Source organism: Lepidochelys kempii, chromosome 7 (genome assembly GCF_965140285.1).
Source record: "Lepidochelys kempii isolate rLepKem1 chromosome 7, rLepKem1.hap1, whole genome shotgun sequence".
NCBI lineage: Eukaryota > Metazoa > Chordata > Testudines > Cheloniidae > Lepidochelys > Lepidochelys kempii.
Genome location: NC_136386.1, coordinates 37335601 through 37355629, shown reverse-complemented (window position 1 = coordinate 37355629; position 20029 = coordinate 37335601). Strand labels below are relative to the sequence as shown.

General features: G+C 42.8%; 1 protein-coding gene across 3 annotated transcripts in view; it reads right to left on the bottom strand.

Annotated features, from left to right (window-relative positions):
* RAB43 (RAB43, member RAS oncogene family) overlaps nucleotides 1-16156 on the bottom strand; it is a 30161-nt gene extending 14005 nt beyond the window's left edge. For 2 of the 3 annotated variants that reach the window (XR_012159865.2, XM_073352227.2), the window contains exons 1-2: nucleotides 15831-16156; nucleotides 637-820 (exon numbers count right to left, since the gene is read on the bottom strand). Coding sequence is in view for 2 of the 3 variants with exons in the window: in XM_073352227.2 (XP_073208328.1) it covers nucleotides 637-820; nucleotides 15831-16049 (403 nt within the window). In the remaining variant the exon portion in view is untranslated. The remainder of the gene's footprint in view (nucleotides 1-636; nucleotides 821-15830) is intronic. The other variant, XM_073352228.2, reaches the window with a different exon arrangement.
* Nucleotides 16157-20029: the final 3873 nt, after the last annotated feature.

The following is a 20029-nucleotide window of genomic DNA, read 5'->3' as shown; positions in this document are numbered from 1 at the left end:
ACACTGAACAGTGAGTGAAATCAGAGAACACAAGCTCTACCAGGGTTAATAAAAAGTGAAAAGCAAAGGAAACCTCCTATCTAACATAATATGAACTCAGTAAATTTTAAACTTCTAGGAACTGTCGTTTGGTGTGTCTGTACCTTGTCTAGCACAATGGGGTCCTGGTCCATGACTAGGGATACCAGATGGTATGTAATACAAGTAATAAATAATAACACAATGTGGTGTAAATGGTATATGCTGGACTGAAGCCATGACTGAAGAAGGGAAAATACTGATTCAAGTACACAATATACTCACCAGAAAGTAAAGTATTTAAAGGACAGAATGGTAGGCTGGCAGTCTCAAAACTAGCGCCTTAAAAGTTGGGAATAAACATGTTTGCTGAGGCAATGATTAACAAACAGGAACCCAGAAACCTCTTGAGTTAGAACCTTGTGTCTGACAGTGACTTCTCATAAACATATGATTGAACTTTATTCCATCCGTTCTGACTTCTGTAAAAGGAGGATAAAACTCTTACCTGCCTCACAGAGGTGGTCTGTGTGGTTAGTGTTTGCACAGTGCTTTGATGCTGTATAGTTTTATTTGAGTTCCTCACTCATCCAGAAAGGGATTAATTTCCAAACTCACCAATCAGTAACTGTACTATGTTGGAACCAGCATACTTCCTCACATCCTCAATCCAGCGAGGAATGGACTGGAAAGAGCCTCTCTTGCTGATGTCGTAGGCTAGGATTGCTCCATTGGCGCTTCGGTAGTAGCTCTGTGTGATGGTTCGGAATCTCTCCTGCCCTGCTGTGTCCCAGATCTGCAACTAAACAAAATAAAACATGCAGTGAGATACTGGCTATTCACATATAGGGAACTGGTCTTGCTTTTCAGGTTAAGTCCTTTCCTCCTGAATGAAATGTGACTGGGTCAGGATTTAAACACACACTGAGCTCTGCTGGTTAACAAGACAGGAGTTGGTTCAGTGACCTTATAGAAAATCTATGCACAAACGTGGTGCTTTTTAAAATTTCTCTTAAAAAAAATCCTGTGTCCCTTAGCTGAGATGAAAATTATGTACTCAGGGTAACATTTTCATAGTTGGCTGACTAAAGTTAGCACCAAAATCCATAATTAGGCACCTATGCAAAAGTGACCTCATTTTTAGGAGTGCTAGTATTTCCAACTCCCTGTGAAGTCATAAGGAGCTCAGAATGCCTGGTAATTTGAAAAATCAGCCTAATTTTGCCTAGATATCTAAATATTTTACCTAAAAATCTTCCCTCCACACAACTAGGAAGATAAAGAGTGTCACAGAACTGAATGTCTGTCAGCCATCCTCTTCATTTAGGAGGCTGAATAGACATTATGCACAGGTAGTAATAGGCCTGTCTAAACTGTAATGCTCTTGCTTAAATCCAGTACCATAGGAACTGCCATCCCATATCAGATTGACGGTCCATCTAGACTAGTACGCAGTGTCTGAGTAGTCAGCCTGGGATGCATCAGAAGAAAGTACAATAAAACCGATGGTGAACAGTAGAGAATAACCTGCTCATGGAGGAAGTTTCTTCTTATCCTGTCATGTATTGGTGGTCTTATCTCCTGAAGCCTGAGAATTTATCCCATACAGCTTTTTAATTTAAAGTAACTGTGGATATTCTCATTCACCATATACATTTCTAATCCTTTTTGAATGCTATCAAGCTCAATATATAGTAGCAATGACTTCCACAGTATTTTCTTTTCAGTTTAAATCTGTTGCCTTTCAATTTCATTAAATGTTTCCTTTTCCTTGTATTCTGAGGGGGTAAATGGGAGTGTCTAGTTTACTTTCTTTGTACTATTCATTATATTATGTACCTCTGTCATGACTTCTCTTTTTTTTGTCCCCTCTCTAAGGTAAACAGTCTTAGCCTTTTCAATCTCCCCAGACATGGAAGTCTTTCCATTTCTGAGCCCTTCTATTTCTTTTATATTCTTTTTCAGATGACATGACCAGAACGTAACACAGAATCAGAATCCACAGAATCTGGATCAATATTATTTTCCATACCATTCCTTGTGCATCCTAACATTGTGGCTGCATTTTTTTGACCACTGCTGCATAACTGATCAGAAGTTTTGTTTTTGCTGTCTACAATGCCCTGATCTTTTATAGTTAAAATTAATCCTTCCAATTAACAGGTTATTAGAAATCTTGGTTAGAGAGCATTTTCAGAGGAGTGGAGAAGGGTAGAAGCTATATTAGAACACATCCAGGATGGAGAAGAACTCCAGGCAATGGTTGTCAATGATCTGGAAATGATGGATGCTATGTACGTGGGGCAGTAACTGGAGAGTTGTAGGTTATGTAGGTAGTTTGTGACAGTGCTGGGAACAGAACCTTAATCTCTGAGAAGGAAGACCCATACTTTTCCCACTAGAACACAATGCCTTTCATGGGTTCAAATCTCAGCACTTGGTCAGGCCAATTGTAAAATGAAGGTAATAATGCTAACCCAACGTTCTGGAGAGCTTTGAGATCTCCTGTACAGATGAAGAACCACTATATAACCATAAAGTGTGAATTATTAGCCACACTTATCAGATAACGTAATGAAGAGTGATTTACCTGTGATGTGACTTTCGGTATGTCTATACTGCAGCTGGGAGTGAACCTCCCAGGCTGGGCAGACAGATTTACACTAGCACCCTAAAAACAGAAGTGTGGATGTTGCTGCACTGGCAGAGGCTTGGGCTAGCCACCTGAGTCTGTCTACCTGGGCTGGGAGCCTTGCTCTTAGCTGCAGCGTAGACATCCCTTAGCAGGTTAGGCAATGGCTTTGCGGTCAGGCAACCTAGGTTTTAGTCCTGGGTCTCATTACTATGGGCCCAATCCTGCACACGCTTCTACATATGAGTGACTTTACTCACCCATGTAAGTGTTTGCAGGTTCAGGCTTCAGAATGGTCAGAGTTCCTATGCTATTCTCAACAGAGGATACAGACCCCAAGTTTGACTTCATTGGTAGCTCAAATAGTAACGCAACAGATCTTCTCCTAAGCCTCCTCCCTACGTTGGGTTGTTTCCTTCTAGAACCTCTTGGTCTTAGCTCCCTAAATCCCTCTACATTCCTATACAAGGACTTAGGTAGCCTCTTGCAGGACCCTTACATTGCTGACTTTTTACCAGTATTACAATGATTATAGGCTGTGCTGTGTGTGACTGATTTACCTTCCTTGGGATCTTGTATCTTGACAGCTATATACTGAATGAGGAAGGCTATTATTTTGACCAGCACAACTCACCTCTTTTAATTTAGGAAGGAAGGAAGGAAGGAAGATTAAGTAAAAACTCACCTTGGAAATTCTAAAAATCAAACAACTTCGTTTAAAAAAAGTTAAGGTTGCTAAGTGGCAACACTGTTTTGTTTAGACAGCATCACTAGAAAACCCAAGCACTTCAAATCAAGGAAATCAATCGTTGATCCAAACCAAATGCAGTTTTTTCCAATAGTCTCAAATACATACACATACAAAATCCTGTTGAAAAAGAAACACAAATACTCTCTATATGTACACATTAGTCAGCCTCAAATGCAAGTCATATATATAATTTTATGAGGAATCGACAGTTACACATTCTCCCATTAAATTACATATGCAACATCATTGGCAAGAAACAGCAATTACAATTTCTTTACCAAAAATTGTACTCTTAATAATGACTGTTTCTCATTTAAAAGCATCCTTGAAAAAAATGTAAACACTAAAATAAAAATAAATACATAAAGGAACTGTACGATCCAGGAATCATTGTTAAGGATGTGATAAAATATTTTTATATTTCATAACAATGTTGTGTTCACAATATTGTGTTCACAGTGTAAGAGATGAAGCTCTTAACTATTTCCTTGTAAAGTGCTTAGGTTCTGTAAATGTGATAAGAAGGTGCATTTGTCACTTAGCAACCTTAACTGTTGTTTAAACAATTTTTGTTTTTCTAATTACATTGGCAACAACTCACATTAAGACAATGAGATAGAGAAGTTGGGGAATAAATACATGGAGAAGGCCAAAACAGCTATATATTGAGAGACTGGCAGGACGTTTTTAAGCAATGATCAGCAGGAGCAAGTGGGTACAGGAGAGAGGATAAATACTCACTGTTCTCAGAAAGTGTGACAGGATATTCTTATTGAACAAAACAGAGGAGCTGCCCTTGTTACCCATCCTGTGATACTGAATGCCTATTTATTACATGAATTAGTTATTTTGGTCTGTTTTTCGCTTTGAATTTTGTGGACACCACAGGACTTAGCACTGGCTGGCACTGGGCTACACTGTGCTAAACAGAGTGTACTACTTTGACACACAACCACCTACTTGTACAGGAGCTACTCCTATTGCAAAAATAATGAGCATACTGCACACAAACAACAGACGTTTCTCCTATTCTTTATTGCTGCGTAAAGTTTAATGGCGTGAATGCTGAATAACTACCAGATAAACTGGGTAAAATGCACATCCAATGCTGTGCATGTACACAGGTATGTTACTTTGAACTATCCCACAGTGCTAAAGCAACAATGAAAGAGAGCTTTTAAAGACCAGTGGAGAACCTTCCCCCCTCAACCCCCTCTTTTTTTCCTTTAACATTTTGATAGCAGATGGATCAAAATGTTACAAAGAATTTTGCCAGCTGCAATTACAAACCACACAATCCAAAAGAAGATGGCACATCAGGTATCCCTCAGGGATCAATGTATTATCATTACTTAATATTACACAAGAAAACAGAAGTGATTGTAAAGAAAGCCTGGGATGGAAAAATACAAACAAATATATACCATACCATCCACATATTTCAATGTGGATTTAGCAATTCCATATACATTAGGAAAAGGGTTACCAATATTTTATGGAATCCATCAATACTCTTTTGTTCCCTACAGCAAACTCTCTATGTTCCAAGCAACAGGGCTGACCAAATTCTCAGGTCACAACCTCTCCCCAAAGTCCAAAGCCTGGTTCTTTTGTTTTCTTGAGGGAGGGAACAGAGCACAAATACCTAGGGTGTTCCCCCCCTCACTTTTATATTCCAGTCACCCTTTGAAAAGCATTTTCCTGGGGGTTACCCCTAGATAAAGTTCCTTCCCACTGTGAGGACAGAGAGACATGGAGTCTCGTGGTAAATGAGCTTCCCTGTTGTTTGTTAAAATGCAGATCGATCTGTTCCTGCCCCCTTTGATTGCCAAAAAATGATTACTTGACTGGTGATTGCCAGTCAACGTTGAAGCCACTTGGCTTGAGTCATTAGCTTGTTTTTTGTGCTCGAGAAACAGGTTTACCTCCTCCCCAGACTTGTCTGGTAAATACATTTCAGCCATAATTTTATCTTATGTTCATGTCACTGTCACTGTATGTCATGTCACTGCATACATTGCACCGTGATATTATTGACCAGTGAATTATTAGTTTTCAAATGATACCTCACAAGGCACATTTTGTATGAAGATTATTACAGTGCTGTATAGGGTGTGATTACATGGTGCACACATGATTACTGGTCACAGCTAGCCTCCAAGAAAGCTCTGATTCAACTAACTGAAAATGGACAAAGTTTACATAATCTTGTCATTGCAGAAAATGGTAAGTTTATCATTGGACTTAACAATACAGGATTAGGTCAACATATGTCGTGCAATGTACATTTAGAAGAGAATTTTATCTGTGAAATAAGATAGCAAAATAAGCATCTGGAATTTAGGCTTTTGCTAGATTTTAAAAGAGCAATTCCAAAAATTAAGCACCCAAAATAGCTTTCCTGTGGGTTCAGCTTAAAAGTTACAAGCAAACAAAAACATCTGGGGTGAGCACAGAGGAGTCCATTAGCCAAAAGAAATAAAGAGAAATAAACCTAATCACGTCTTTCTAAACATTCCTGATCCACTTACACATCTGGGAGTTCCAAGTAAGCAGTTCTAGGTATGATCTGATGATTTATCTGGCTTAAAGCTTCTCAAAGCATAACTGTTCCCCTCTTTCCCGGAGGAAAAACAACAGAGCAAAGGGGAAGTTTTTCACCATTTTAAAAAGTTCTAGCCTTCCCATTGGCTCTTTTGGTCAGATGCCCACTCCCTTTCCTTCACCTGGGGGACTTTTTTTTAACCCTGTACAGGTAAAGCAAGCAGAGAACAGCCACTAAGGGGGACTTTATAGCTAACTGGCTGGCTGGGTGTCCATAAAAGGGAGCTGCCCCACTCCCTTCATTTATCACAATTCCTAAAGAAGTTGGAGATAGTGGGGATGCATGTTCACTTTGTTTTTGCAACAGCATCAGTGATATTTCATCTCTAGGAAGTATTTAATCGTTTAGCACTACAAACACAGCGGGGGAGTTTGCATGTTATGAATCCTGCAGAGAGTAGAAACTTTCATATAATTTCTTTGGTAATGGATGCAAAGGGTGCTTCCTCCTAAATGATTCTAAGCCAGCTTACCATGTTTAAGCCCTTTCATATCAAATGGCAAACAACAGGATAGATTTCAGTACACCAGCAAATTCCTGTATGTACTTGGAAAAAGCTTTACCAAAACAATTTTTGTAACTTAATCTGTATGATCTTTCCCAACAAGAACAAAAGCAAGGTTTGATCAGGCAAGACTTCCTTTCCACTAACGCATTTCAATTTAAAATTCTATTAATATACAGAACAGCGAGGGGAAATAAATGAATGCTCATCCTGTCATGTGACATTCTAAAAGAAAAGAGGTGCCAGGCTGAATTCCAGTTTGCTGGGAATGTTGCACTCCTGTTTTCTCCAATACCAGGGCTGTCAATTTCATTGAGGAGAAGGCCAAATTCTACCTTTGTTTATGGTCTGTGGGCTGGGGTAAAAAGAGATCCGGGGAGAATATGGCCTATATATAGTAATTCAAGCTGAGATCCACAAAAGGACTTAGGTGCCTAAGATCAAAATTTAGGCACCACTGATACTCAAGACCCTGCTCAGCTGCTGCCTAACTCTGGAGGTGCCTAAAATCCTGCGGCACCTACATTTTTGGCATAAAAGTCCCCTAAGTTTCTGCTATTGGGCATGCACACAAGGTACGCAGGTGCCTAGCTCATGCTGAAGCCCCAACCCACCTCAGCATCCTCAAAGCAGGTGAAAACAAGCATTGCCTGGCCTACGTTACCTGCAGAGTCGGATCTGGTAGGCATCCTCAAGCACGCCTGACTACGCAAAATGGTCAGGGGTGAGAAAGAGGGCCTCCCTGATAACCTTTAGTTCAGTGCACTCATGCAGGAGATGGGAGACCCCAGTTCAATTCCCCCCTCTGCTTGAGGTGGAGAAGGAATTTGAACATGATTTCCCACCTCTCAGGTGAGTACCCTAACCACTGGACTCTACAGTTATGCTAACTTTTTCTCTGGCCCAATGGACAATTAATGTACTATGTGGAATGGCTTCGACAAGCGAGACTGAGAGAGCCCCACATCAGACTATCCCAGAGCTCAGGACATATGGGAGATCCCCCCGTAACCCTGCTTTTGTGTGGAGTTGGGTACGCTCTGCTGCCATTCTAATAAGAAACGGCTTAGGCGCCTGACTCCAGAAGAGGGTTCCTGGCTGTAGATCCCAAGCAGATATAAGTGCCTCCTTTCAGCTCAGATTTAGGCACCTAACTCTTTGAGGAGGTTCGGCTTAGGAAACACTCCTCTCCTCAGTATCTGGTTTGGTGGGTCCCCACTGGCTTTTGCAGATCCCATTCTGAGGTGATATTTCTCCCCTGCATCGTAAAGGGAACCTAGGCACCTAACTTAGGGTCTGTGGAGGACATCTATTTCTTTCCGTGCTGCAAATCCCAAATCATAACACCTGTTATCTTCACTCACTCCCACTGTTCCAATTGATTAAATGACCGGCGATTAAATAATTCATGTTGCCACTGATGTGTGAACTCATTGGGCTTTAGAGCGGACACTCCAGATTGGGGTGAGGAAAATGTAATACTTAAGTCACGGTGTGATGAGGTTTACAGACCTCTCGCTGAGACTCAGGAAGTGATGGAGAAGTATTGGTCCAAGATGGCCCTGTTTCTCAGCAGCTGCAGAGCATGCTCCAAATGTTAAGACCTGCTTAAATGGGGACTCTGGCAATCAAGCTGGGGAAGAGTGAAGAAGGGGTTGTTTGCAAGAAGCAAGCCAGTTAGTAGCTTCTTAGACAGAAAACTTTACAGGGAAAGGCTCTGGACTGTGAGTAAGGCCTGACTGGGCAGCCAGGGGCCACCTGACCCCTCTTTCTCTTGTCTTCTTTCTGATAAGGGGGAATAAATGGACACTGAGAAGGGAGCTTGGAAGCTCCCATTGACTATCTGAATAGTTGAGACTGTCTGAGGCTGAGCAATCCTCTGCTGGGAGGGAAGCAGAGTGCTGTGACCACACCCCAAACAGAGGAGAGAAGAGAACAGGGGAGGCAAGAAGTGGCCTGGGGAGGCTGGCCTGCAGTATCAGCTAGAGGGGACTGACAGCCAGTGGAGAGGGAGGGCCTGGGTTCCCCTATCCTTCTCTCTGCCCTTTGTTTGACTGGGAGGACCCTGAGATTGCTGGGGGATGACAGATTTTCACTCAGCTGTGTGGCCCTCAGATTGCCCAACAAAGCCATCCTAGGACTTTGGGGACTGTTGAACTGCAGCCTGCCCACTAGGCATGCTGGTCCCTAAGTGATGTCCACAACACACAGTTTCAGGCTGTCTGCAGATTCAGGCAGATGTCACTGCATTAGTTGTGGTTTGTTCGCATTAGGAAGACTGTCACTGCAGCCACAAAAGCTGAAACTGTCAGCTTTCATTTAAAAAGAAAAAAGGAAATCAAAATATATGCCATGTGGGCCACACAGAAGCATCATGTAGGCAGAATCCAGTCCACGGGCCTATGTTTGACACCCCTGCTCTATACCCCGTGTGAGCTCCACAATTGTGACTACATTATGTAACACATACATAAACAGATGATGAAATTATTAATTAATTCTTAAATACTGATATGAGACAAAGCCCAATAACCAAAATGTTGAAGATTTGAATTTTTAAAGAATATTTATCAAACCAAGGAAACCCATGAAATCACGTCAAAAGGACTTGAAGGAAATCATCATACTGATTCCAGTCCTTTAGACTTCATTGAGACTATCTCCTTTAACTGAATCACACTCCCATTTTCCCTATCTCATTGACATAAGAGATTTTATCAGCTCTGTATTTTTTTAATTTTTTTTTATCATAAGCTCTTGGACAGAAACTGTGCCTCCTTCTATGTTTGGAAAATGACTCCCACATTCTGGGTGCCATTGAAAGTAATGAGTAATTTGAAAAAGCCACAGCAGTCTATCAAACCAAGGGAGCCTTTGTCATGGATCGATTCATACATTGTAACTCTGTTCTAAAAATCTTTAGCTATTTTGCAATTAAATAATCAGCCATTTGGTTATTTAACAGTGCCCTAAACTGGGTGATTAGGCAGAAATTTAAAAACTGTCAAATGAAGGACTGGGTAGCTCTGGGGAGACTTGATGGCTGGTTGATGGCTTTTTCAACATGTGAATTAATAAATCCAGTACTCCATAAAAAAGGATTCACATTACAAAAGCTATTTCCCTGATTTAAACAGAAAGCTTCTGTTGCTTTAAGAAAGACAAACAGGAGGAACTCACTACACAAAGGAAATAGTGATACTGACTACATACAAAGTGCTATCAAATGAACAAAGTAAGCAAATGGGGGAAGGGATTATTCACTAATCTTACAGGTATTACAATCTTAATTGTTACTTTTAACAACAGTTGATAAAGTTTTTAGAAGCGTGATTCATAAACTGTTGTCTCTTTAAGACAAGGACAGTTGTCAGTCTCACAGACTAATGCCCTGATCTCTCATTCAAATCTTTGCAGGCAGATTTCGTGAAGATAGATATCTAGGGGTATGCAAAGGTCAGCCTGCATAGATACAACAACAGAATTGGGGCCTCTGCTGTTTAGTGTAAACTTATTTTATAAATGAAAGCCTCAGAGCTTGTGTTGAATGGACAGTTACAGGCAAATGCACTTTGCCTGCTCATCTGAGGGCCACTACTTGTTCTGAACTACTGCCCTGCTATTGCTTTAATTTTGGCATTGACTGTTTAAATGAGAAGATTGAGAGGTTCTATTTAGGACACAACAACTTAAGGAAATCCAACAGGTGTTTATACAGAACTTTAAAATGTATATCAGCTGATATGTGCTTTTCTCACAAACCAGTAGGTGAGTGTAGTTTTTAAAATCGCCAGTCTAACAACTAATCCCAAAGATTAATGTCAGATTTAATTCATGTTTTTTTGTAAATTTCCAGCCAAAATAAGTCACTGTTAGGTAACCTAAGGGAACTTTCACCTGTGTAAGTGATAAGTAAACATAAACAAAGGAAATTTTGCTACCATGCTAATAAGGATTTGCAGATTTGTATTTTGTTATCTGTCTCAAAAGTTTTCTATTGCTCCCTCAGAACAAACTACTGTTTTATTGATGGGAGTGTTACCATTTACTTCAATAGGGAGCAGTTAGACCAATGCTGAACACTCTTAAAATCCCACCATCTATCCTCATAAATTTTAATCTGGTTAGAGGGATACAGTTAGGTCTTGTATACTATAGTTGTATACTACAACTTTTAACTATACTGAATTGGGTTGCCTGGCACTGTTGTTGCTAGAGATCAGGCCTATGTTCTTCATCTTTAATAGAGCTGGTTGGAAAAAAATCAGATGAAATGTTTAGCAGAGACTGGTTTTTGACAAAAAGAAAAGGAGTACTTGTGGCACCTTAGAGACTAACCAATTTATTTAAGCATAAGCTTTCGTGAGCTACAGCTCACTTCATCGGATGCATACTGTGTAGAAGATCTTTTTATATACACACAAAGCATGAAAAAATACCTCCTCCCACCCCACTCTCCTGCTGGTAATAGCTTATCTAAAGTGATCACTCTCCTTACAATGTGTATGATAATCAAGTTGGCCATTTCCAGCACAAATCCAGGTTTTCTCCCCCCCCCACAAACCCACTCTCCTGCTGGTAATAGCTTATCTAAAGTGGCCACTCTCCTTACAATAAAAAAAGGAGTACTTGTGGCACCTTAGAGACTAACCAATTTATTTGAGAGTGAGCTTTCGTGAGCTACAGCTCACTTCATCGATGAAGTGAGCTGTAGCTCACGAAAGCTCATGCTCAAATAAATTGGTTAGTCTCTAAGGTGCCACAAGTACTCCTTTTCTTTTTGCAAAGACAGACTAACACGGCTGTTACTCTGAAACCTCTCCTTACAATGTGTATGATAATCAAGGTGGGCCATTTCCACCTTTCCTATCCCGCCCCCAGGTTTAACAAGAACGTCGGGGGGGCGGGATAGGAAAAAACAAGGGGAAATAGGTTACCTTGCATAATGACTTAGCCACTCCCAGTCTTTATTCAAGCCTAAGTTAATTGTATCAAATTTGCAAATGAATTCCAATTCAACAGTTTCTCGCTGGAGTCTGGATTTGAAGTTTTTTTGTTGTAATATCACAACTTTCATGTCTGTAATCGCGTGACCAGAGAGATTGAAGTGTTCTCCGACTGGTTTATGAATGTTATAATTCTTGACATCTGATTACTCTGAAACCTGGTTTTTGACAAAGTTCCAATCAGGCAGGTTTCCTGCCACCTTGCCCACCTGGCCAGTGCTTCATTTGTAACGAAAGAGGTGCTGGGTCTCAACCAATTTTTTAAAATTTCATAACTGAAGTAGCAAGCCCAGAGGTGCTGGGGCTGAGCCTTGGCACAAATTAAGCACTGCGCCTGGCTACTTAGCAACCTGCCTATCTTGGAGCTGGCTGGAGAGACTTCAGGGTCTGCAGCAACCCACCAAGCGGACAGCCCCGGAGCTGAGACTCCATTCCCTTTCTGGAAGAATTTAGAAATTTTTGACTTTCATTCCAAATTCCAGTGAAACCAAAATTTGAAATATCAATATCCTCCGTAAAGTGGAATTACCTCTCTCCACCCAGCTCTAATCTTTAAATTGCAAGTTTAAATCCAGCCCAAGTCAGTAGTGAGCAAAAAGTGACTACTCTCAAATGGCTGGCTGCTGCAGTTCCCAGTGGACAGAGATCTACCTCACAGAAACACCACATGTGGCAGCCTTATTGACAGATCAAGCAGAGCAACCAAGGGGTGACTAGGCGGGAGTGGGGGGAGGTGTTAACTCTCACTCCTTGAAGATGGTAGGGTTGAGGCACACTGCGGAAGCTTGTACTGGGGCTGCCAGTGCTGTAACTGTTCTATTTCTAAAGAGAAATTTTCAGGGCTCTCAGTGCAGGACCATTCTCAAGCACTAAAGCCCCACAATGTCTCTCCTTTTCTATAAAGGCTGAGTAAACCTAAAAGGCAGTGTGTGTGTGTGTGGGGGGGAAGAGTGGCTAAAATATCATTCCAGATGCCTAAAGGGACATAAGGTTTGGGTCACAGAAAGAGCCTCATTTAAAAGTTTTTTTGCAGGAATAAAGTTGAGAATTCTGCAATATGTTCCTTTCTCCCCTGCCAACCCTGATCAGCAAAGGCCCAGCAGGAAGGGGCTACTTCTATAAAAGCCCGACCTGGAAATGTTTCTGGAAATCCTAAAAATTGTAATGAAGACATGTAATGTCCTAAACAGCATTTTTTTTTTTTACAACCTTTTTGTTTGAATCCCCATCCCAAAGACACATTAGCTTGCACTCCACTGTGTTTTGATACCACCACTGCCATGATGGAGAATGAAGCCAGGCCCTAGGGGGTCAGGTATATGGTATGAATCTTTAGTCCATGCTGTTGTTCTGAGAAGGACTTTTAAAGATGAGTTTATGTACCGAAGGTTATAACAACAAATTGTCAATACTTCTCATAACTGCACCATTTGCTAATAATAATAATTAATAATCTACCACGTACATGACCCCTATGGAGAAACTCCAATCACTAGCAGAACTCCCCAGTCACTGTGAAGTCAAAGCAGCACAGAAGTTATCCGGCATGAGCATCTGAATAGCCAAACAACAATTATTTCAATCATATGTAGTAAATGTCCTTTTGTTTTAAGACATTCTGTATACAGGCATACAATTGGCCTACCTTTTCAAAAACCTCTTTTAGCTCATCTTTTCAAAATGGAAAAACTGCCATGTCTTGCATGATCTCAATGGAAATGTGTTAACATGTGACATCTGTCAAAGCACATGTACAGGCTTGTATGCTCACAGGCTGTGAGACGCTGAGTTTATATAGTAAGAATAAGGAATCCTCCCTGCCCTTGCCAGAATCATCACAAACTGCACTGAAACCCAGTTTGTCAAGTATGTAAGGCCTATGAGTTTCATGAAGTCCCATTTAACTCCAAGTTGTAAATTTGGTTACAAAATTAAAATAAAATGCCTCCCTATTCTCAGCCTCCTGCAACATCCTGAACAAACCCTATTTAGATTAGATCCTCAAGAACTGAATACCTCTAGGTAAATTTCAAATCCAGAGATGGATCCAAATTTCACAGTCACTATCTCAATATGCCAAACAAAAGACCCACATCCAAACATTTTCAGAGTCTGGGCATGTTATGATCTCTTGTTCCATCTCTAATTCAGACCAAAACGTAGAGTCAACTAAGGTATGTCTACTAGCTGGATCTATTAGTAGACCGTACTAAATACATACTGTAGATTAATTTGCCTACAGTAATGCCTATTAGTGCTGAATTAGAGATTCTTTTTCTTATTGTCAGTACTTCTGCAATACCTAAGGAGTCTGGTTTAGACCCTGAGCTGGAGCTGCCTAATTTTCAGTGTCCCTAACAGAGATACCTGGCAAGAGAGACACATTTGTTACTTTGCGTGTGTCTGGCATTTAAATTGAGCCAAGTTTCAATCTTAGAGGGGAAAACCCCACTTCCTGTGCCTCCTAACTTGGTGAAAAGCAAGAAAGAGGAACTAATAGAAGATTAAAAAAAACCCAAAATGATATTTTTTGCAGGGTGACTTGAAACATGAACTGCTTACCCCAGCTGTTCAGACAGAACTGGAACCTGAAAGACAAAACACCTGCAAAGGAAGTAAATGCCCTTATCTTTGAGCTGCCCACAGAAACCATACTCCTTACTGTAAGCTCATCATTCCTCTCCTCCCAATAACTTTGATCATTCTTTTCTGCCACCTTTTTTCCTACTTGCTAGGATTGTTGCCCACTCTGCTCACCAAAGCCACTCTGAAGGAAGAAGCATTGATTAGAGGACCTGGCCCCCTACCTTGGCACACAGCTGTGAGACAGACCAAAATACAATTGTAATTACCATATTTATATAACTCTTTCATATTAAAGAGGCCCTAGCTCTACGCTGTGACCAAACTGAGCTCTGCTCAGCCCTTGTGGGAAAAGAAAGGAAATGAGCAAAGATGGCTGCATACTACCTAGATTCTGGAGGTAACTGGATGACTGGGCTAGTCCACAGAATAAATGAAGCAGCCCCAGGGTTTAGGCTGTTCAGCATCAAAGAATAAACAGTTGGAGTACAGTGTACTGCAGCCATGCTTTCCCTCTTCTGAACTGCCCCAAGAGATGGTCTGCCACTTCTATGCCATGGATACAAAGGGGCTATTTCCCAGTGGGTAGATATGCCAGTTTTCTTTGGCACCTGTATGCCCACATAGCTGATATACACAGAATGAGGAGAGGCTAGAATGAAAGCCACTGAGTCATTCTGTTTTGTAAAAAGGATCCTCCAAGTGGCTTTGTGTGTGGTTCCTTGTACACTGGGATCTCAAGGTGACAAAGTGCTTAGGAAAAAATCTTAGTTTTAAACTAACTACCAGCCCTGCAGCTTCAGGCTGGGATCTGAAATTCAAGCTGTGTTCTTTCTAGCTTGTGCATTACCACCAATAACCTGAACCAACTGAGATTCTGTATTTTACTCAGTTGTACCTGAACTGTCTTGAAGATTCTGCAGTTAGAACTTAACTAATGCTGCTGAGGTGTGAACAGAAGCAGTTCAGTTAATTGTGTCATAGTTGACTCCTAGGTGGTAAACACAGTGAAGGTAAACTTATTTTTGTCACACACATATGCAGCAGATCTTTAGAGTAAAAGAAAGGGATCCCAGCACAGAGCATTGAAATGCAGTCACCTCTCCAGGGAGAGGTGGCAGTTGTTTCATGGCAATGCGATAGCTAAGTTTAGGAAAAAGTATACAACTTGTTTGTAGGGCTCTCGCTGCAGAGGGAAAGATGGAGTGAACAGGTATGAGGCAGTAATACGCTAGTGCTGTGATGTTTGCTGCCAGCCAGGATATCCTCTTCCTCTGCCCATCCTCCAGTAACGGCACTGGTTTCTCTGGTCAGGGCAGCTCAGCATTTACGTGACAGCCACCCAACGGGCTCTAGTGCTCTCTCCACCGCTGCTCAGGTGACCACATGGTACCACCAGACAAAGGCCACTATATGAAATGCAGAATGATACTATTTTTTGACAGCTGTCTCCCTCCCTTCCCGTGCCCATGTTCAACTTATGGTAGAAACCCCCACCTCTAGGTGCCAGTTTTGACTGGAAACCAGGCTGCTAGGATCAAAGGCTGCTGAGTGCCCCTGGGCGGATATGGGTCCTGGCTTTTTAGGAACCACCTGAGGGGCATCCCTTCGGATACAGAACAGGGCTGGTCCCTCTCCAGAGCTGTCTCCTGTGCCCCCTAGGTTCCCTCCAATGCCTAGGGGGCTCTCTCCTGCCTGCAGCCCCACGGTTCCGGCTCTGCCCGGCCCACCTTGACTCGCTTGCCCTGGATCTCCAGGCTCTTCATGGTGAAGTCCACGCCGATGGTGCTGCCCTGGCGCTCGGCGAAGGCCCCGGTTTTGAAACGCTGCACCAGGCAGGTTTTGCCCACGCTGGCGTCCCCGATCAGCACCAGCTTGAAGAGGAAGTCGTAGCGCTCCTCCGGGTCCGGGCCGGGGCCTGCCGCCCCCAGCGCCGGGGGGCCGGGCATGGCCTGGCCGGGCTCGGCTCCTTCACCCTCCGCAGCGGGGAGCCGGGCTCTGCGCAGCGCCCGTCACTCCGGGCCTCAGCGCCCGGCCGTCAGCGCCCTCCCCCCGCCGGGCGGGGCCTCGCCTCGGACCAGCCTCTGCGCCCGCCCTCCCTAGCATGGCCCAGTCAGAGGGAGCGGCTGAGCGTGCTCGCCAGCGGGCGCCCTCCGCCCGCCTCCCGCTCCTGCCGCCCGCCAGCGGGGCAGGGGGAGCCGAGCCCGGGCTGCCGCTGGCGGGCCCCGCGGAGAGGGGGCGGCAGCCTCGCCCGATGCGTGGCGGAAGGGGAGCCGCCGCCGCCGCCTGTTAGGGCCCTGACCCAGCCACCGGCTCCTCCGGAGTTACCGGCTTCTAGGCGTAGTTTGGGATTTTAAAAGAAAAGCCCACGTGCCCCATGGCGTACAGAACAGAGGCATGAGGCTGGGGCAGCTGCCCACACCAGTCATCGGGGGGTAGCCGTGTTAGTCTGTATCCACAAAAACAACAAGGAGTCCGGTGGCACCTTAAAGACTAACGGATTTATTTGAGCATAAGCTTTCGTGGGTAAAACCTCCATTTCTTCGGATTCTGATTGGTATTATAGTAGCACCAACATGGACCAGGACTCCATGGTGCCCGGCCTTGTACAAACCCTGAAGGAAGAGAGCTGCCCCCTGGGAGCTTACAAGCTAAGTCATTAAAGTCACTCCATGGCCATCTGGTTGCTGGCTTTTGAAAGTATGGGCCAGATTCTCTGCTGGTAACCTAAAGATGATGCTGTGTCTGTTTACACCAGTGGACAACAGGGGCCTAGTTTTGTTGAGTAATTCAGAATCTCAAGTGGGATAGCAAAGGATAGAGCAGGAGGGAAAACATTATTTAATCTAGGATGCACATTACTTTTTGCCTGAATATCATTCCCGAACAATCTTGATAAATTACACCACATAGAGTATCTTTTTTTTACAGTATTCACAAGTGGGTCATAATTGGAATCATAGACATGTTCTAAAAATATAGCTTCATCCCAAAAAATTAAATTTGTATAACTTTAAAGGTAAACAGTAGTTCCTTCAGAAGGAAATAGTAATTCTTGACTGGTGAGATGACGCACCTGGCAAAAAGTGAACCCCCTTAGGACAAGTGCAGAGAAGAAGTGGGGAAAGCTGTTTGTATGTGACAGATGACAGAGAAGTGTACTCCTTTTCTTTTTGTGAATACAGACTAACACGGCTGCTACTTTGAAATGTGTCAGAAACTGTGTCCCCAGATTAGCATGAGCTCAGGTCCAGAGGATGCAATTTCTGAGGGAAGCCAGTGAAGCGTGTCAGAAACTGTATCCCTGGAATATAGTTGAAGATAAGATGCGGATTCATAAGAAACTATATCACTTCAACCAGGAGCTGAGAAAATAGGAAATCCAGGTGCGATTTATGACAGTGTTCCCTCTTTCAGAAATTGTAACCCCTGAATCAGGGCTGAGTAGGATGAATTTTTTGATGAGGGTGCACAAACAGATGCATAACCAGATGCAAAATCGGACTGAGGTGCTTATTCTGACATTGCACCTGGCCTCTGTCCTTGCCAACCCTGTCTTCCTGCAATTCTTGAGCACCCAACTCAGCAGCCCCTGCTTGGTCTTTACATTACTCTTGACCATTCTTCAGCTCTGTCTCCCCCACTGAGCCTCCAACCCAACACCCAAAGCTGGCTCCAGGCACCAGCAAAGGAAGCCAGTGCCTGGGGAGGCCAATAGAAAGGGGCAGCACGTCTGGGTCTTCGGCAGCAATTTGGTGGCAAGCCCTTCATTCCCTCCCTTCCTCTTCGGCGGCAGCTCAATCGGGTCTTTCTTTCTTTCTTTCTTTCTTTCTTTCTTTCTTTCTTTCTTTCTTTCTTTCTTTCTTTCTTTCTTTCTTTCTTTCTTCCTTCGCCACTTGGGGCAGCAAAAAAGCTGGAGCCGGCCCTGCCAACACCCCTTTACCTTAGGATTTTTGAAGGAAGAGTTTGGCAATAGCAATCTGCCCTTTCATTCCCACTCATCATTTGGTGGGGACCTGCCCCACATCTTTACCCTTCAGGTCTGCACAGTCCCTCGAATGTTATGAAGAATGAAAATTTTCTGAGAAGGGAAAATGCCCTTCTCATCTAGCATTGCAGGTACAGGGAACAACTACCTCCCCCCTCCAAGCATAGGCTCATCCTTTGTGGGAAAATTCCTATTCTATGTGGATAGACAGTCTCCTGCATTGTGGAAAAAAATCCCTCATTAATGGAGGGGCTTCTAGGGGCTTAGTGCTCAGCTATCCCTCCCAGTCTACAACTCAGACCAAACATCGCTGCCACTCCCCAACCCAGCATCCCTCCCTTTATCTCTCCCAGCCAATCCTTTCTTCCTGCTGCCAATTCCCACACATCAGCTACTCTTTCTGCCTAACAATCTTGAGCCATCTAACAAGATTTATGACCTAGGTGCTGGGCTCCTCAAGCACAAAGCTTTTTTTTGCTTTTTTTTTTTTGCTTTTTTTTCTCCTTTTCAAGCTTTGGGGATAGCTTTCCAGCTGGGCTGGTTTTATTCCTGCCTGCTTGGGGAATGGGTTACTCAGATTGTAGGATAGAAACTGTGGAACCTGACTCACACTAAAATATCCTGTTTGCATCAAGGTGCTTCCAGTGAACATAAAGAAAAAGGGTGGGTGACAGTGTTAGATGACGCACTTGTTTGGGGGAATTTCCCGTAGCCATCATACATGATGTACCACTGTAGTTAGTCAACTTTTTTCTCACTATATTTATAGGCTGAGGTCAAAAAGAAAAATAAACAGCCCATTTTTCATCCCATCCATTATGAGCAGTTCTTTATGTAGATAAAAAGCAAATTAAAGGATTTAAAGGGGGTTAATTATTAATCCTGTTTAATGAGACCTACATAAACAATGGCCAAGTCCAGCAATGAGCTAGCTGTGTGTGAAAGAATCTGCCCTGTAGGATCCAGGCTACTCTGGTATTTAAATATCCAAATACTGTACTGATAGTAGCATATATGATTAGGCAGGTGCAGTTACAATATTACCTGTCAGCTTCACTTACAATATGTTGGATTATCATGCTGGCCGTTGTTTTCATGGCTGCAAGTGGGGGTATGGCTTGTTTCCAGGCTGACATAATATTCAGTGCTATATTTTTGCACCCTGTGCAATGTGTTGTGCTGTCCAGACACATCTTTAAAAATAGTAACACTGTGTTGGGGCTAATTAAAAGGTAGCAGTCTTCAAGGCAGTTATTTGAGATAAATACGTCTCTTTAGCAATCTGAAAAATGTTTGCTTGTGTTTTTCTCTGCAAGTTAGATAGAGTTTCTATAAAATACAAAATATTGTTTTAATAGACATGCTTTTTTGTTTGGGAAATGTATGGCAGAAGTAATTGAGATGTGTTAATATCACTGGACATTGTTAATGAAGAACTTTGACAATACCTGTCCGAGAGTGTCTTTTTTATTTGTATCTAGTGTGTGTGCCAAACTGCAGCCTCTGTTACATCCATTAAACTCCACTGAGAAGGCCCCATAGTTGTAAATACAATTAGTAGAATTAAGAAGGTTGTAAGGTGAATGTGTTTAATGGCGTTATCCAAGAGGGCACAGGGTCAGGTTTGTCATCACCTAGTTGTGCCGGAGGAGGGCAGCTTTAATTTATGACTGAGACAGAGAAGACTGACCAGGCAAGGCTGCCTTGGACTGGTACTGAATCAACACGTTTCCTGGATTTCCTGGTTTATCCTTCTTAATGTGTCTCTACTTTTTTTGGTGCGGGTTCCACGAGCTGACTCCAGACTCCCAGCAGAGTGGAAGTTGTAGGCACCTTGTACTGTTATGACATCCCATCCCCCTCAAGGAAGACTTTCTGCTAGTGGAACCTGTAAATGTGGGTTAAAAAGTCAGTGTAACCATAAAATATTGGTCAGCCAGG